This window comes from Aplosporella prunicola, assembly GCF_010093885.1.
Source record: "Aplosporella prunicola CBS 121167 unplaced genomic scaffold K452scaffold_19, whole genome shotgun sequence".
Taxonomy (NCBI): Eukaryota; Fungi; Ascomycota; class Dothideomycetes; order Botryosphaeriales; family Aplosporellaceae; genus Aplosporella; species Aplosporella prunicola.
The window spans coordinates 564,484-581,013 of NW_022983547.1; the positions used below are offsets into that span (position 1 = coordinate 564,484).

A 16,530-nucleotide genomic window follows, 5' to 3' on the forward strand; every position below is an offset into this window, starting at 1 on the left:
TGTGATGCGTGCTTGCCGTTGCCGCCTGTGCGGCACACGAGCTTAAGCTCTCCAGGCACGGCTGCCCGCAGCTGCCGTGTGCGCGCCATGGCCAACCATTCGTGCCAGTGCGGTTGGCGGACCACTGGCAGTGGTCTAGCCGGCCCTGATGCGTGCTGCTACTGACGCGGCAGCGGTTGATAGAGGCACGCATGACGGGCTACGATCAGAGATGATCAGAGATGCATGCTCGGCAGTTGAGGCTCGGAGACGTTGCGGGCGATGACGAGCGCCTTTGTGGGGTAGTTCTCTTGCCCCATGCGGTCAAGCGCCTTGTCCGTACCCCGTCTTACCCCACACGCGGGCCCCGCGCGATCTGAGTCGTTGCCGTCAGGCCGTCGGCCCCTGTCGTGTCCGCCAATTGTAATAGCACTAACGTGCGTTTTTCGCTTTCGGCCGCTTTGCTTCGTTGGTTTTTTTGTTACTGCGCTCGCCCTGTTGCAGATAGATGCCAGCGTGTGCGGAATGCGCTACGGTGAGTGAAAGGGAAGAGGGATGGGTAGGCGAGCGCGTTCGCCGAGCTCAAGTGCCGTGTGCCGTGTGCGCCGGTCTTGTTGCGTGTGTGCGGTGTGCGTCGGCAGTTGGGGGTCGGCTTTGGGAGGTATCGCGTACGGTGACTTAGCGGTGCCAGGATAGTGCTGCTGCGCTGCGCTGCTTATCTCGAAGACTGCGACGACGATGATGATGACAGAGAGCGAGCGTGCGCTGCTGGGTGGTGGTTTCGGATCGCTGTTTTTGCGAGGGTGAGTAGGCACACGGCGAGATAGAAACGGTAACTGCTCGGCGGTTAGTGCCTTCCATATCGGTCGTCCCTCCCTTTCTTCCTTCCTTCCTTCGTTCCTTTCTTCCTTCCTTCTTTGCCGTTGCTAAAACAATCAAGACACCACAGCTTAAGCAGCCATACACCCGTTCGCCTCTTGCACGCCCCGAGAAACAAAGCTAAGAACGAACATCACCATGACCTGCACGCAGGTGTCTCCGGCTGAGCCTCACCGCACCAGAGCGTGTTCCGCGTGATCGGTCGCTCGGTGCAGGAGGGCTGACCGGTCGGTCGGTCAGGGGGGCCGGGCGTGCGGTGCGATCGATGGAGGTGGTTGACTGGTCCCTTTTGGTGTGGATTATATGGTAAGTGGTTTGTTTTGGGGGCGGTGTGGCTGTAAAGATTAAAGAGATGGAACGTAGAGGGAACGAGATGTTGCTTTGATGAAGGGCATGACAATTTACTGCATTGTTTTGTCTGTCAGTGTTGCACCATGAGAAACCTCTGGCTTTCTACTACCTCTTAGGCCCAGCAAACTACTCGGTCTACTCCTAACACCGCCTTGGCTTGCAGCGAGTACGACAGTTAGCTGGCCAGTTCTCCAGAAGTTTGCTCTCGCATTCATGAGCCCCTTCTCAGCATACACGGAGAGTGGGTAAACTTTCTCTAACCTAAAGGTCCTTAAGTTAAACTAGCTTAAACTTAGTTTCTGGTTCTCCTAGATAAGAAACGCCTATTTCGCCGATAGCTTCTACCCGCGTTACGTCCGTAAGGGTAGATATAACTCCTTTAGACTTAATATCCTACCTCTTCTATCGAGAGCACAAGCACCTAAACGTACCCGGACGGTCACGTTTCAAACCCAGCTATGGCCGATTGCTCCACCTGGTGATGGTCATCACCGGCTGTTTGTTATGAAGCTGAGTATCGTTAGGTTGGGGCGATGAACGTTGGTGTTTGAAATATTGGCGCGTAGGTGATAGGTAAGTAGAAAATAAAAATGCTGAGTAAGTTGCGGTTTGTGAGGCCACGGAGATATGGGAAGTTGCTTTTTTCTTGCTTGGGACGCGGTTGTTTTATATCTCGATGGGTGTTGCAGGCGATCCAGAACTTAAGACCGCATATATTAACTGCATCATCTTCATGTAAACTTCATCGGCCACACCTATCTTCAAGGATTGGGGCTTGAAGTTACTTTTAGTTTTTCCTCTTCTGCTTGTTGCTCTCCCGCGGCCATTTAGCTTTGATTTGAATAGCCACGGCACGAATGACCGTAACTTTTATAGTCCTTATTTTCCCCTTACTGGAAATAAGTCAGTGTAAGTCAGTTTCACCGTTAAAATCATTAAAGATGCATCACTTGTTATCACTAGGTAAAGATCATCGCAAATTTTTTTGTATTTTTCTATATTTTCTCCTTTTTTTTTTTTTTTTGTGTTTTCTCGGTCTTTTATATCAACCTTCGCAGTGGCTAGTCTTCAACTATATTGCTCGGTTGGCGACTCTTAAATCCGGTGTCGTCAAGAAGCTTGTCATTCCATGAAATACTCAGGTAAAAGAATCATCGAATATCAAAAAAGTCAAAGTCGCAAACCTCCCCAACCGAATCACTCAAAATTCAATCAGTCTCATACTCTAGTGGCTGGTGAAAACAACAGGAGTACTGCTCAATCTCGAAGGTCATGAGAGTCTGCAGAGGGCAGGGGTAGAAGGACCACCTAATGCGCCTCAGCCGAGTCCTCCTCACAGGCCTTCGCCTTCGCCTTCGCGAGACGAGATGCCTCAATCCGCGCCTGGTGCTTCCCAGCCTTGATACGACGGTTTTCCTCACGCTGCGCGGCCCGCACCTGCTCCTTCTCGGCCTTCCTGCGTTGAGACGCCTCTATGTTCACCTGAATGCGCGCCTGCTTCTCAACCATCTCCTGCACACCCTTGGCGATAACGGCTGCGAATGCTTCCTTGTTCTCATCATCACCGTTGAGGTATGTGTGAACTTCCTCCAGGAGCAAGTCCTTGGAATTCCAGGCGGAGGCAATCGAGGTGAGAGCTGTGACAAATGGGCCGTCAGGTGGGTAGACCGTCACCATGTCTTTGACCAATTGCGCCGTCAAACTCTTTGCGCCATTTCTGGGCCAGATGGACCATTGTGCGGGCGCAATATAAACGCTACCGATCTCCAGGAAATTTGCCACACGGAGCGCCCTCATAGTCTGATAGGTCGTCGGGCAGGGCGGCATGCCGTACGCCTTTGGTACCTTGCAGGCGCCAACTAGCCAATTGACAAAATAGAGGACGGCAGAATCAGTGTGCTCCGAGGGAAGCTCCACAGTGACTGGCCCACTCTTGGTAAGGTCCTTGTAGGTAGAGACTGCCAAAAGTAGGCGCTTCGGTATGGTGATCGGCGGAAGGTCAGGCGAAGCCTCGAACGTTATGGTGACGTTGGGGCCAGGGCCCTCGAGAAGGTCGAGGCGGGATTCTTGTGTCCGCTGGAGGAAGGTGTACGGACTGAAATCCTCGTCCGATATGTCCGACATGTTGTCCGACATGATTGTGAACGCAATGCTTGTGTGGGTTACTGAGAACGAGTGGGTGTGATAGTTGAAGAAGGTAGATCGAGTGATCTGATGCTGTAGAATATGGTTATGAATATGAGTGTCATAATGTAGGTATTTGTATATGTGAAGGCGGGTGGCTAGTTCTAAGACATGTTTAATTGTTTTCGAACAATGTGATAGTAAAGAGGGGGAGGAAGCCAAGGAGACTGATAACATTAGGGGCAACATTGTATGTTAAAGGCATTTCTTCTAGATGTTTCTATCTTTTTCGATATTCATTAACTGGTTGTGTGATCCATATGCATATACTCTCAAATTCAATCACCTACGACCTACGTCATGATATAGGCTTTCTTCCGATTTAAACTTACCGTCAGTGTCGCACTATCCGACCGCATTTTATCATAGCCCGACGGTATTAAGCAGTGACTAAATATTTTGGCAAGGTAACTCAATCGACATCAATCCAAAATGTACTCATGTGTAGCTGTAGCAACACGAACAAAAAGAAAAAATACAACGCCGTTAGTTATAAATTAGGTCCCAAGCAAGCTTCTATCAGAAATTTCAAACATAAGAATCAACTCGTGGTACAGAAGGAGTACTGTTTTAATGAGTTACGCCAAGTGATACTGAATTTCGGAGAAGGAAACTGGTTACATTTGACATAGAGGTAATCAGAAATGCCGTCAAGCTTAGGTAAAGCCACCACGGCAAATTCACCGGTTGCTTCGTAGTATTTGGGTAAACCCATCACCTGAGTTTATCAGCGCGATTGTCGAGACACTGTCAGTGATTCAGTGGTCTTGGTTCTCTTTCAGTTCTTAGTATTGACGTGCTCCAGAACACTTGCATAATCTTGAAGTTGCTTTGTTTATAGCTAGCTGTAGACAAACAAGCGCCTACAACGTGGCGCTCCATAAGCGGTGGAAGTTTCTATCGTAGCAACCAGAACTGAAAGCAGTCCAAGCCGCATGCAAAGAAGCAAACAAGCAAATACGTGGCTAGCAAATCACTCAGTGGTCTATAAAAGACCGCAGGGTACAGCACCATCATCGCGCAAGTATACGCTTGTCACTTACGCTCAATAACCGGCTGTCTCCAGGAAACACCGTATATACTTGCACCATTTCAAGACCCATACTCGAAACATGATCTTCGAAGGCGAATACCTACCTTCTAGAATGCTAGCAAACTTAGCAGGTGGTCTTCTACACATCGGTGATGCTGAGCATTCTAGAATGGCAACAGTACACTCAAGGACTTCTTGAGAGCGCGTCCGCTTACCTTGATTCGCACCCCTCCCAACACCAAAGTAACCAAACTAAAGGACAAGTTGTGGCTGCGGCTACGAAGGCCAAGCTTTGGGCTTGCATCGACTCTCTGGACGACAAGAAGATCGAAGGCGGCAATTACATACGCGGCTCTCGTAAGAGCAGCACGGTAGACATTCCAGCTATGGACTACCACCTAGATAAGGAGCATACTATCTAGAGGTCCGTCGACGATGGAGAATTCAAGGCTGGTGTTACCTACTACTAGTTCTCGCTCCAAGCAAAGAAGGGAAGGACCGGCAAGGGTAGCAAGCGCAGTAAGGCTACCGATAAGAAAAGCCATAGTAACGCTAAGGACATTCGAAGCAGTGGTACTGGTAGCACCTACGCCGCCATCTTCGTGTCCAGCGCCCTCGAGAACAAGCCACCGTCCCGCCAAGTTGTTTTATGACATTGATCCTTGTTAAAAGCTTGCTTCCCACATTGTTCCTTAACATGTATTCTCGCTTCGTGGCACCACATGCATATATAAACGCACTGATTTCTCCCTCTGCTGCCCTTTCCTTCTCCTCCAACAACTTTCAGTACGAAGACACCGCGACCGCCAGCTTCTGAACACTCAAACACCGACGTCGGATCGACTTAAACGTACAAAAAAACTTCACACAATCGACTTACAATGGCCGGAAACTCTTCCTCGAACATGACCGCTGGCAAGGCCAACACTGGTCTCACTTTCAACTTCTTCAATATGACTCGTCGGGAGCTTGCGGAGTTGTTCAGTGGCAATACGGTCACACTGGTTGTCGACACCAGCGGAACACAGCGCTGTCTCACAGTACACGCCAAGATGCTCGAGGCCCTCACCGTGAAGACCCACGTTGTCACTGACAACAAGCTCGTCTTCAGGGATGTCGCCTCAGCTGCTGTTAAGGTGTTGGTTGACTGGATGGTCACTATCTGCAAGACTGGAAACATCTTCAAAGTTCCTGTGCAGAACACGTTCGGAAAGAACGTGATGCTGATGAAGGCTGCCCTGGAGCTCGGCATCGCCGATGCCGAAAACACCATCTGGCAACACCTCAAGTCGGACGTCTGTCGCCTCGAATTCGAGGCTGAACATCTTGCGGTCATGAACACCGCCTTCGACAGGAACTCACGTATCGTCAACCATGTCGCTGCTAACCTTGAGTGGATGCAGCACACTTACGGCCTTGCGGATAGCGCTAATGCCTACCTCCTGTCCCACCCGGGCTTCGCCGCCCTAGTCAACGAGAAGCGCTATGAGCGTATACAAAAGCAAAAGGCGAAGCGCGCTGCGGCTAAGGCTGTGAATACACAGGTTCCAACTGCTCGCTATGGATACCGTTGAGTCGATAGTGTTCAACGACGAGATCGGTAGACTGCCGAGGAATCCCTGGAGCTGATTTCTGTTCTTTCTTGCTGGAGGGTTGGTATACTACTGCTCTTGAGTGAATCCTGCGGTTGATTCTTGGTTATCCTTTGGTAGGTGGGGGTTTGTTTGGACTGCGACTTTCCTTTCCTTCCCCTTTTCGGCATAAAAAAAAAAAAAAAATAATAATAATAATAATAATAAAATAAAAATTGAGAAATTGACTTTTGTACTACAACTTGACTTGACTTGATCCCTCATGACCCCAGCCCCATACATACACATGCAGTGAAGCACCACCTGGACGAGACCTTCATAAAGCCATGCATCACAGCAGGGCGAGCATCAACACCGCACGCACACTCACGCCCAACAACCCACCCAGACCAAAAACATCATAAATATAACTATAAACCTCCCTCCCAACACCAAAGCAACCAATCAAACCAGTCATGATCCATGACCCATCGCAATCATAAATGCCAATTGCCAACAACTAAACCCCACATGATCGGTACGATACGGTACGTCAAACTAATCCACCCGTTCGCAGCTCGCTGGGTATTACGCTTCTGCCACACAACCTGACTTGTCGACTTGCTTGGTAACAAAGGAAGAAAGAAGTTAAGAGCAAAAGATAAAGGAATCAGAATAAAGAACAAGGGCCAACGAAACAAAGCCACCGCTCAAGAGCGGAGGCGGATAGCCAGCAACCTAGCCAGCAACCTAGCTCACTGCCTGCAGTAGCTAAACTACGTAGCCAACCCCCAGCCCAGCCTAGCCTAGACAGTGCGTACCGGATATAGCACAATGTAGACAAGAAGAGCCTAAAAACTTAGAAAGTGTAAAAACAGACTCATAAAGAAAAGAGAATAAGAAGAGGAAGAATGACAACGCGATGCCATTACCATTACTCCCATTCCCAGACCCAACCCCACCACCACAGCATTAACGCCACCTCCGCAGTCCAATCTCAAGCAGCAGCAATCGCAAAAACACCACCAACAAGAGCACGAACAAAAGCAATAGCAATAGCAAAATAGCGCTAACAAAACAACCCAAACAAGCCAGCATAAAGTCATCAGGACAGCCCCCAACTCCAACTCCAACTCCAACTCCTTCCTCGCGAGTCCCGCCTTCGACTTCGATGTCGATGTCGAGGTCTTGATCTTGATCTTGGTCTTCTGTCGTAATCCTTTCCCAGTCCATCCTATCCTTAATCCAAATTCCTGTTCCCACTCCAATCCCTGTTCCTATTCCTGTTCTTGTCCCATTCCCAATCCCCTATCCCAATTCTGTCCCCGTGACTCTAGCACCTATCCCTACCTCCTTTCCTTTCCTCTCCGCACCGCTCCATACCGCTCCACTCCACTCCACTCCAGTCCAGTCCTCGCGTATAGAGTCGAATAGAGCCGAACAACAGGCGCAAGCACAAGCGCAAGCGCAAGCATAAGCATAAGAATAGAGTCTTGCCTATCCAGCCTGCCTAGCCTGACAGGTTGACCTCGGTACACACCAACCCCAACCCCCAACCCGCAACGCAGACCCTCGCAGACCCTTCCGTCGTCCCCATCGTCGTCCTCATCGTCATTTCCGTCGTGACGCATGACATGACATGACATGACATGGCATGGCGTGTACTGTAGCCGCTAGCTATGCAGCAGCAGTGAAAAAGTGAGTCGGGTAGAGATGGACCAACCCTGCAGCGCAGGAAAGAAACACCAATAATCCCCAAAAGAAAAGGAAAGAAAGAAGTAAGAAGAAAGAAGAAAGAAGACCCTCTCCTCTCCCCCACAAACCCCACCCCCACAGTCCCCAAGCTCATTTAACACTCAGTCCCGCCCCCCTCTGCAACCCCGGATGCACATGCCCATGGCCATGATGACCCGGCACCGCCCCCCGTGGAACCTCAACCCGCACATAAGCCGCCCCACCGCCATCACGAAGCCCGCCCTTGCCCGCTCCCGCACCCGCCCCGGCCCCTGCCGTCGGTGGAGGCGCCCACCTGACATCCTCCGGCCCCACTCTACGCGCGTACGCGACGTCGTCGCGGCCGAAACTGCCGCCGCTGCCTCTGCTGAGCAGCTCGGGGCGCGAGAGCGGCGGCTCCGTCCGCTTCAAAGGCGTGCTAAGCGGCTCGCCCGCGTGCTTTGGGATCGGGATCGGGATCGCGCGGTCGTATGTGTCGGTGTAGTCGTAGTCGAGGTAGTCGAAGTCTCTGTCCCTGTCGCGGGCGGAGTGGCGGGCGCGGCCGCGGTCCCGATCCCGGTCACGCGATGGCGAGCGCGCTGCTGTTGCTGTTCTGCGCGTGCTGGAGGAGCCGCGCGGCGTGTATGTGTATGTACGGGTTGTAGGCGGGGGTCTGCGGTCGCGGGGGCGGGAGTCGCGGTCACGGTCTCGGTCACGGTCACGGTCGTCGCGGACGGGGTCGCGGTCGCGAGCGCGGTGGTCTGGGTCTGAGCGCTTGTGGCGGACTGGGCTGGTGGTTGTGCTGCGTTTTGGTGCCGTGGTGGTGCCGGTGGATGCCTTGGGCGGCGGCTCGTGGACGACGGTGCGGTAGCCGTCCTCGACGCTGATGGGGATGGGTACGGGGTGCAGCTTGACGCCTCCGCCTTCGGCCGGCGCTGTCGTGTAGCGGTATGCTTTGGTTGAGAGGGGGTGGTTTTCGCAGTCACGGTCGCGGTCGCGTCCGCGTTCGCGTTCACGCTGCTCGCGGTCAGATGTTGTGGGCGTGTTGGGCGAAGATGATGAGTAGCCCGAGTCGTGCAATTCTGTACGGATCTTGGCAGCGCCGCGGACTCTCGAGGAGGAGGGGCTCTGCTTCGAGTAAGTACCCGTGATGGGCATGGTCTCAGCGCGGCGGATGCCAATGGGTGGCGGCGGAGGGTCGTCACGCGTTGCGTAGGAAGAGTCCATGGTCGCGGAGCGCTCGGGAGGCATGCGCGAAGACACCCTCGGGGCGGCGGGCGAGGATTCGAATTTCTCGAGCGACGGGCGCTGGCGCGTCCGCGTATCTTCAGGGATCTCGGGCATGGAGCCTTTGCGATCACGGCGCGGGCCCGAGCCGTGGCGCACGCTTTCGAAGATGCGGGCACTGGGCCGATCCGAGGTACGGCGAACAATGGTGGGCCGGTCGGAGCTCTTGCGGCGGACTTGCTCATAGTTGGAGCTGGAGCGTGTGGCCGAGGGTCTACCGTCTCTGTCCCTGCTACCATCGACCCGTGACATGTACTCCATCGCGTCCTTTTCCTTTCCTCTGTACGAACTGCCGCCTCGATCGTAGGGATCCTCCCTCTGCCCCTTTGATGCCCGCCGCGCAGCCTCTTCGACGTCTCTCCGCCGTGCCTCCCTCCTCTCCTCTTCAGCCCGCTCGCGCAATCTCTCCGCATTCTTTTGCATCTCCACATTCTTACGTCGCTCCTCTTCCTCATACATTGCCTCCTCGTTCTTCCGGCGCCGATGCTCCTCGTACCGGCGGTACTCGTCCGAATCGTCGGTATCGCCGTACGAACTCTTTTCCCTGCGTCCCCTCGTCCTGTCCTGATCCCTCGTCTTCGCAGCCCGAACCCGCTCGCTCTCCGGCGAGACTCTCACCCGCTCACGGACTGAGGATCGCCGAGGCGATGTGCGCCTACCATCACCAGCAAACGCATACTTTGAGCTCCTCCGCGCGCGATCGTAGTAATCATCATCGTCGTCGTCATCATAGTCAGCACGCGCGCGCGCGCGGGGCGGCTCGTCGTAAGCGCGGCTGCGCGAGTAAGCGGGCGAGCGGACCTCATAAGTAGCGTCCCGACGGACCTCGACCTTGGGGCTGCCGCGACTCTGACGTTCCAGGTTCTCCCTCTTCAACTCCGCCAGTCGTACCTGCGCGTTGTACCGCTCACGCTTGTCATCGTCGCCGAGGATCTCGTATGCCTGCTGGACCTTGTGGAACTCGACGGCGGCGTCGGCCTTTTGCGCGGGGTCGGCGACCTTGTCGGGATGACATTTCAGGGCGAGTTTGCGGTATGCTGTCTTGATCTCGGTGGGCGTGGCGGCCTTGGAGACGCCTAAGGCGGCGTATGGATCCGGTGGTAGAGGTGACGCCATGGTTTAAATGGCGGAATGGAGATGATGAGGAAGAGGAGGAGGTAGATGGTGGTGGTGCAATGGAAAGGTGGAATGGCTAGCTGCTCGTCGTCATGGCATGCAGAGTGAGTGCAGCGGCGGGGAGGCTGGCGAGCGCAGGCCAGTATGTAGTATGCACTGTGGAGAAAGCGTTGACTGGAGGATGGTCTAAGCCTGCTGATTGTCCCCCACGATCGCCTCGGCCCTTGAACGTGGCAAAGCGAGAAGCGAGAGATTATTTGTTTGCGACGCCTCGCAGGGCGGCGTAAGCGACAGAAAAAGGGAGAAGGTTGAGAAGGGGCGAGTGGTGAGGCTGCGAGGCTGAGCGGCGCTGTTATGCATGCGCGCCAGGAGCGGTGAAAGTGCCGATTGCCTCTCGAGGACGGATGGAATGCTTATTGATGGTCCTTTTTTTTTTCGCTCAGCACATCCATCACACACCCTCCCATCGCTCTCCCAAATCAAACCCGCGCGCGCGCCCGCAGCGGATGTCGCGGCCACCAGCCCCATCACAGCGCCTAGCAAACACCCGTCCAATCGCACCGACTGCCCGCCTAAAACTGGAATCGCTGACAGCCATGTCCTGTCGCACACATGCCCGCTGATCAAGGGGACCGGCCGTGGTGTGACGGATGTCTGTGCCCCATGCGCCGCCGCTGCCCTCCGATCCCTCCCAGGGTTGCCGCATCTCACTTGGAAGCTGGAAGCCTCTCGCCCTTCTTCCTCCGCCGCCCCCCAGCCCCGCCAGCCCTCAGCCTCGTGTCGTTGCGTCCTGATCGCCCAGGAGTGCCACCCGCGCCTTGCCCGAAATATCCCTCATGCGTCGACAAGTCCCCATTTGTCCCGGCCCGCTGACTGCCTTCCAGGATCAGGGATCACCTGATGAAGTGGTCCGCTCCAGTGCGGGGCAAGCGGCCATACACGCCCTAGGGGTCTCCGTCGTCCTGCGCCAATCGTCCCTTGCCCTGCCTCGCAAGCTAGCCCTTTCTGCTCCACGTGGAGTCCCGCTGGCTCCGTCACGTACGTGTACCCCCATGATTGCTGCCGCGACCCCTCCGTACCGTTTCGCCGTGAGGCTTGACGCACCATGATGGCGTCGATGAGCTCACGCTGCGTGAACGCCTTTTCAGTCCCGCCGCCCTGGCCCTGTGTTTGGCCAAGACGGGAGGTCGATGTCAACTACGATCGGCTTGTTAGTACGCTTCGGATCGCCGTAGTTGTAGCTTTGTGCCTTGATTGCTGCGTTGATCACGCACGTCTCCCGTTTGCCCAGTCTACCTGATACCGCCGCCAATCTGTAGCTGTCTAGGCGAGAGATGAGCTCCCCACTGTCATACTGGCCCAATGCATTCATCGGCGACTGCGTCACGTTCTGTGAGATGATAGCATCCACCGCCTGGCTGGGCTGCGGTTGCAGACACGGCGAGCAATAGAGCGCACGAGAGGTTGGAATGACATCAACAGGAGAAGACGGCAGCGGGCGGGCGGCTGCGGAGCACGAGACGTGGTTCTCCGCGACGTGCGTGCCATGAGCGTAGCAGGTGTCTATCGGATTCCCGCCTTTGGCACTGAGGTCCACGAGCGACTGCTTGTTGGTGCCAGCGCCGGGGTCTCGCCATATATCAGTGCTGGCCTCCAGCTGCTTCACCATTGGCAGATCGAGCTTCCATCTGACACGATGCACGCCTCTGCCCTCGTGTCTATGACCGCAGACGTGCAGGCTCGGCCGAACGCGCCACAACGCTTCGCGGAGCGCCTTGCACCCGTCTGGCCCGCCTTTCGAAGACGTATCACAATGGTGTTGCGGAGGCGCATGCGTCACGAGAATATCCGTGTCGAGCGGGATCGTATCCCAAATTTTCTGCCCGTCCTCGCGCTCGTACTGGAAAGCCCACGTGCTGTCGCAGTAGGGCGAGTAGGGGCTCCCGAAGACAGTGAATCGCGTTTGCGGTCCGTCTGGCTTTGTCAGTTGTACCGTGGTCGACTCGTTCTGGAGGTAGGTGATGCTCGGCGAACTTTTTAGAAGCCTGATGCATTCTTTGGGGTTCTGAGGATTTTGATTATGAAAGTATAAGCCATGCTGGTCGTAGAAAGACTCATCGAGCGTGATGTCGTGATTACCTGATGTCTGTCAGCTATGCGTGTGCGACAGAACGATTTGACGCTTTGAAATACCAGCAACCACGATTTTCGCCTCAAACGGAGCTTTTTCCAGCCAACTGATCGTCTTGCGGAGCTCCGAGAAGCTTCCTTGGTTCGTCAGGTCTCCGGCGTGGATAAGAACGTCTCCTGCGGGCAGCTTCGGTGTCTGGTTGTGCGTATCAGAGATGCAGACGATGCGCGTCTTGCGCAGTATCGGTTCAGCGCTCATGCTGTATTCTGGAATCCTCTCGAATGCTCTACCTAAATGATGTTCTTCGGGCCGCGCTACATGAGGTTTTTATGGTTGAGATGGACTGGAACCTAATGACTCATGGTTTGGAGAAGCGACAATGGAGATCTGTGACGATGAGTGCACGCTCCACATACCTCTGTGAAGTCATCCATCCCCACAGTCATCCAGATGGAAGTTATTGTCCCCATCCATAAAAAGCGCATCACGAATATGAACGCGGTGCCTGAGGACACCAACCTACTTTCCACCCGAGCTGTTCGTCCGACGCCCAACCGATGACGATAGCTTCGGCAGATGGAATCCGGGTGCCCCAGTTCGAGTTTACCCGTCACGACGGCCACTGGGTCTGGAGAGCTTCCCCGCGAGCGCAAAGATCAAGCAGCGATCCCGGAGCCTTCCCCGCGACGGTGGTGACAGCACAGAAATCTGGGTCTTCGGGCTTCGGTCAAGATACGGTTCATCTCCGTCCGATGCCGCCCAGGGCCGTGATGGACTACTTCAGACGCCGATAGCCGACCTCATGCGACATGTCTGTCTGCGAAAATCCCCCGCGCTGACGCCTTGATCTGTTGTTTTGCTGGGACGTTGCGTTATGGCTGTCATCAAGAGCATCGAGTATTTTCGGGTCGTGCCCCGCTGGCTGTTCGTCAAGATCTGCGATGATGCGGGGAACTACGGCTGGGGCGAGGCCACGCTGGAGGGCCATACGGAGGCCGTCGAGGGCACGTTGAACGAGTTCCGCACCCGTTTTATAGGCCAGGAAGCGGATGACATTGAGCACATATGGCAGCTGGCTTGGCGTCTTAGTATGAACTTCCTTGTGACGGTCAGAGCACGTGCTAACCCACCGGTCAGGCTTCTACAGAGGCGGTCCCGTCTTCATGAGCGCTCTTGCGGGCATCGACATCGCCCTCTGGGACATGAAAGCCCGCAAGCTCAATGTCCCCATCTACCAGCTACTCGGCGGCAAGGTCCGAAACAAGGTCTCCGTCTACGCCTGGATTGGCGGCAACAGGCCAGCAGACGTAGAAACGGCAGCCAAGGCGCGTCTGGCGCAAGGCTTTAAGGCCGTGAAGATGAACGCCACAGAGGACATGGGCTGGTTGGACGCACCCCGCGTTCTAGAATCAGCAGTCGAGCGTCTCAAGAAAGTCAAGGCACTGGGCATGGACGCAGCCATGGACTTCCACGGCCGCGTACATAAGCCAATGGCGAAGCAGCTCGCAAAGGCACTGGAGCCTTACCGCCCCCTGTTCATCGAAGAGCCGCTCCTATCGGAGCATCCCGAAGGCATCAAGCAGATCTCGGAGCTGACAACATGCCCAATCGCGCTCGGGGAGCGGCTGTACAGCCGTTGGGACGTCAAGCGTTTCCTGCAAGGTGAGTCCGCACGTGTCCCGCCCTGCACAGCGGCCTGATCCTGACCCTCATGCCCCTCCCCGTCTGCAGACGCTTCCGTCGACGTCCTGCAGCCCGACGTCTCCCACTGCGGCGGTATCTCTGAGATCAGGCGCATCGCTGCCATGGCCGAATCGTACGACGGTGTGTCCTCCCCCTCCTCTCTGCCCTAAATACTGCCCCGCTGACGTCGTCCCACAGTCGCTATTGCTCCCCACTGTCCGCTCGGCCCTATCGCGCTTGCGGCTTGTTTGCAGGTCGGTATCGCGACCCCTAACCATGTCATCCAGGAAATGTCGCAGGGTATTCACTATAATACGGAAGCGGGCGACTTTGATATCCACAGCTATGTGACGGACGCAAGTGTCTTTACGGTAAAGGACGGATATGTCGATGCGTTGACTGGGCCCGGCTTGGGAATCGAGGTTAATGAGGACTTGGTCAGGAAGGTTTCCATGACGTCGACGCCGTGGCCGAATGGCGAGTTTTATGGCCCCGATGGCGGTATTCGTGAGTGGTAGACGATTGCAAGGGTGTCGCTTTCTTGCTTCGAGCCTTGCAAGGCTGAATTAAGTCGGTGTTGGCCCCGGCTATTCACCATTCCCTTTGGCTATTTTGACCATACCTTTCTGCCTACCAACTTTGGCAGCATTAGGCAGAAAAGAAGAAGAGGATTGGATACACTGCGGCGATAATCAGAAAACAGTAACATAAGCGTTTAACCCAGCTCTACACCCGTTGTTCACCAATATTGCTAGGCCTGCTATTACACTGCTAATTGCTGCGCGTTTAGCCTCTACTGCTCTTGTTTTTGGGTAGAAGACACAGGTGCAGCCAGGGTGCAGCATCGTCCAGCCTCGTCCGGACGGAGCCATAGCTTGGCAGTAGGCTACAGTCTACAGTTCTTACCGTCCCGTCCGCTAAATAGGCTAGAGACCGTCGTCTAACGACAGCCCGGCTGAAAGGACAGTTCTAGGAGGAAAGGGGTACAAATAAAGATTAAAGGTAGGGGTACCCCACGGGCATGTACCAGGGCACGTACCAAGACCGCCGCACCAGGCCTAATTAGGTATAAAATCTCTACAACACCATAACTATTATCCCTCTTTCTACAGGTTCAGCCTATTACCGTCCGACGAAGCCTAGTACCGTCAAGACGGAGTTTCTTCTCTTCTTGTTACTAATCAGACGGGGCCGGACGGGACGGTGGGAACGGCCTAGCCCGACGGGACGGACCACCGATGGGCTGGGCGGTGCTGCACCTTGGGTACAGCAGTATAGTATTCAGGTAAGCAATTTAAGCGGCAGTTAGAAGATGTTCTAAGACACAGAATAACTCTGGATAGGTATCACGTGGGGTGGTTAAAACAGCAGGGAGAGTCAAACGAAGTGGTCGAATTAACTGGGGCCAAGAATGGAACGGGATTATTGGAGATCGAATCTGTCACATTCTCGCTTCGAGTCTCGCAAGGCTGAATCAATTAACTTTGTCAGAAACGTCTAGTCTTTGTTGTCGAGGCAAGTATTCCTGTGTCAGCCTAACCGCGGCATATGCAGCCGCGTCACCCCGCACAGCCAGGCTTTTTCCGTAAAGCGTGACCGCCAGTTCAGCCTTGAGTGTTCAGAAGGCAACAGCTAAAGACACATCTCACGAAATCTCCATCAAAATCTAAGCACATTCAGTTTCGTCCACCGTTTGAGTCATCTTCCCAATCCGCACATATGGCATCGTTGAAACGAAAGCGCTCAACCGAATGTATAGTCGAGGACCTTGTTGCTCAGGACGTTACGTACGGAGCCAACAGGCGCTGGCATTCAGCCCCTTCATCAGACAAGGCCGAAGCTATTGACTCTCCACCACCCACCACCCAGTCTGTGGAACCAACTGTTGTTTCTAGCCAGTCCGAAGAACAGACACTCCATGCCGAAGCTTTCGACCCTCGGTCACCTACCACAAAGCCTGTTGAATCAACCAGTATTCCTCACCGGTTCGAGGAACAAACCCCTAACGTCGAAAATACACCCGAAGTTTCAGCCTACACCGAACATTCTCTCGGTACCAAGCTCTGCGAATATTGCAAGGTCCTTCAGTTCGATGACTTGGCTGCCGGTGGCCAAGTTGGCGTCTTGCAGGATGGCACTAAAGTGCTGTCTTTGCCGTCTTCGCCGAAGGGCTCAAACGATTCCCAATCATTGGAGCTAAAATGCGGCCGAAAAGATGAACTTCCGGAAATGCCTGCCTTGCAAGCTTCTGCTGCTGCTGGTTGCGGATTTTGCGCTCTTCTGAGGTCTTCAATCTCGGCGGAATACGACATATACAAAGATTTGGGAAGATTTCCCCTAGTCATCAAATATTTTCAATATAGATGGTATAAAAGCAAATGGTCCCATAGAGGGATCCTTGAAGGCCTTATTATTGCGGACCTACACGTCTGTATCGAGTTCGATGCCTATGGAAATTCAGAAAGGATATTCACTTTTTCTATTGAGGCTGAAGCTGGTAATACATATGATGCCCTTCCCCAAAGCGTCGAAATCAACTCTAACTCATACCTTAGGGGCATCTGCTACGTGGCTGGGTATATCACTAAGACTGCTTCCAAAAA

The 16,530-nt window shown here is 54.3% G+C and overlaps 7 protein-coding genes across 7 annotated transcripts; 3 read left to right on the forward strand and 4 right to left on the reverse strand.

Annotated features, from left to right (window-relative positions):
- Positions 1-2,217: 2,217 nt before the first annotated feature.
- K452DRAFT_289697 (uncharacterized protein) lies at positions 2,218-2,929 on the reverse strand. The gene has a single exon (XM_033540875.1). The coding sequence runs from the start codon at positions 2,884-2,886 to the stop codon at positions 2,518-2,520; it is 369 nt and encodes a 122-aa protein (XP_033395419.1). The 5' UTR covers positions 2,887-2,929; the 3' UTR covers positions 2,218-2,517.
- A 2,378-nt stretch (positions 2,930-5,307) lies between these two features.
- Positions 5,308-6,000, forward strand: K452DRAFT_310611 (uncharacterized protein; the record flags this gene model as incomplete). Its single annotated transcript, XM_033543350.1, has 1 exon — positions 5,308-6,000. The coding sequence occupies one exon, from the start codon at positions 5,308-5,310 to the stop codon at positions 5,998-6,000; it is 693 nt and encodes a 230-aa protein (XP_033395420.1).
- A 1,191-nt stretch (positions 6,001-7,191) lies between these two features.
- K452DRAFT_64395 (uncharacterized protein) lies at positions 7,192-7,742 on the reverse strand. Its single transcript, XM_033546962.1, has 2 exons — positions 7,338-7,742; positions 7,192-7,274 (listed from the first exon to the last, which is right to left on the reverse strand). Exon 1 carries the CDS (start codon positions 7,641-7,643, stop codon positions 7,344-7,346), a length of 300 nt encoding a protein of 99 aa, XP_033395421.1. The 5' UTR covers positions 7,644-7,742; the 3' UTR covers positions 7,192-7,274; positions 7,338-7,343.
- A 2,152-nt stretch (positions 7,743-9,894) lies between these two features.
- On the reverse strand, positions 9,895-10,113 carry K452DRAFT_231731 (uncharacterized protein; the record flags this gene model as incomplete). Its single annotated transcript, XM_033537188.1, has 1 exon — positions 9,895-10,113. A coding segment is annotated over one exon (219 nt), but the record flags the coding sequence as incomplete, so codon positions are not given.
- A 179-nt stretch (positions 10,114-10,292) lies between these two features.
- On the forward strand, positions 10,293-11,136 carry K452DRAFT_64358 (uncharacterized protein). Its single transcript, XM_033546961.1, has one exon. The coding sequence runs from the start codon at positions 10,472-10,474 to the stop codon at positions 11,012-11,014; it is 543 nt and encodes a 180-aa protein (XP_033395423.1). The 5' UTR covers positions 10,293-10,471; the 3' UTR covers positions 11,015-11,136.
- A 121-nt stretch (positions 11,137-11,257) lies between these two features.
- K452DRAFT_232202 (uncharacterized protein) lies at positions 11,258-12,502 on the reverse strand (the record flags this gene model as incomplete). Its single annotated transcript, XM_033537213.1, has 2 exons — positions 11,258-12,252; positions 12,307-12,502. The coding sequence occupies 2 exons, from the start codon at positions 12,500-12,502 to the stop codon at positions 11,258-11,260; spliced, it is 1,191 nt and encodes a 396-aa protein (XP_033395424.1).
- Positions 12,503-12,890: 388 nt separating this feature from the next.
- K452DRAFT_254275 (uncharacterized protein) lies at positions 12,891-14,615 on the forward strand. The gene is made up of 4 exons (XM_033538321.1): positions 12,891-13,332; positions 13,382-13,906; positions 13,976-14,068; positions 14,126-14,615. Exons 1-4 carry the CDS (start codon positions 13,119-13,121, stop codon positions 14,443-14,445), a joined length of 1,152 nt encoding a protein of 383 aa, XP_033395425.1. The 5' UTR covers positions 12,891-13,118; the 3' UTR covers positions 14,446-14,615.
- The last annotated feature ends 1,915 nt before the right edge of the window (positions 14,616-16,530 follow it).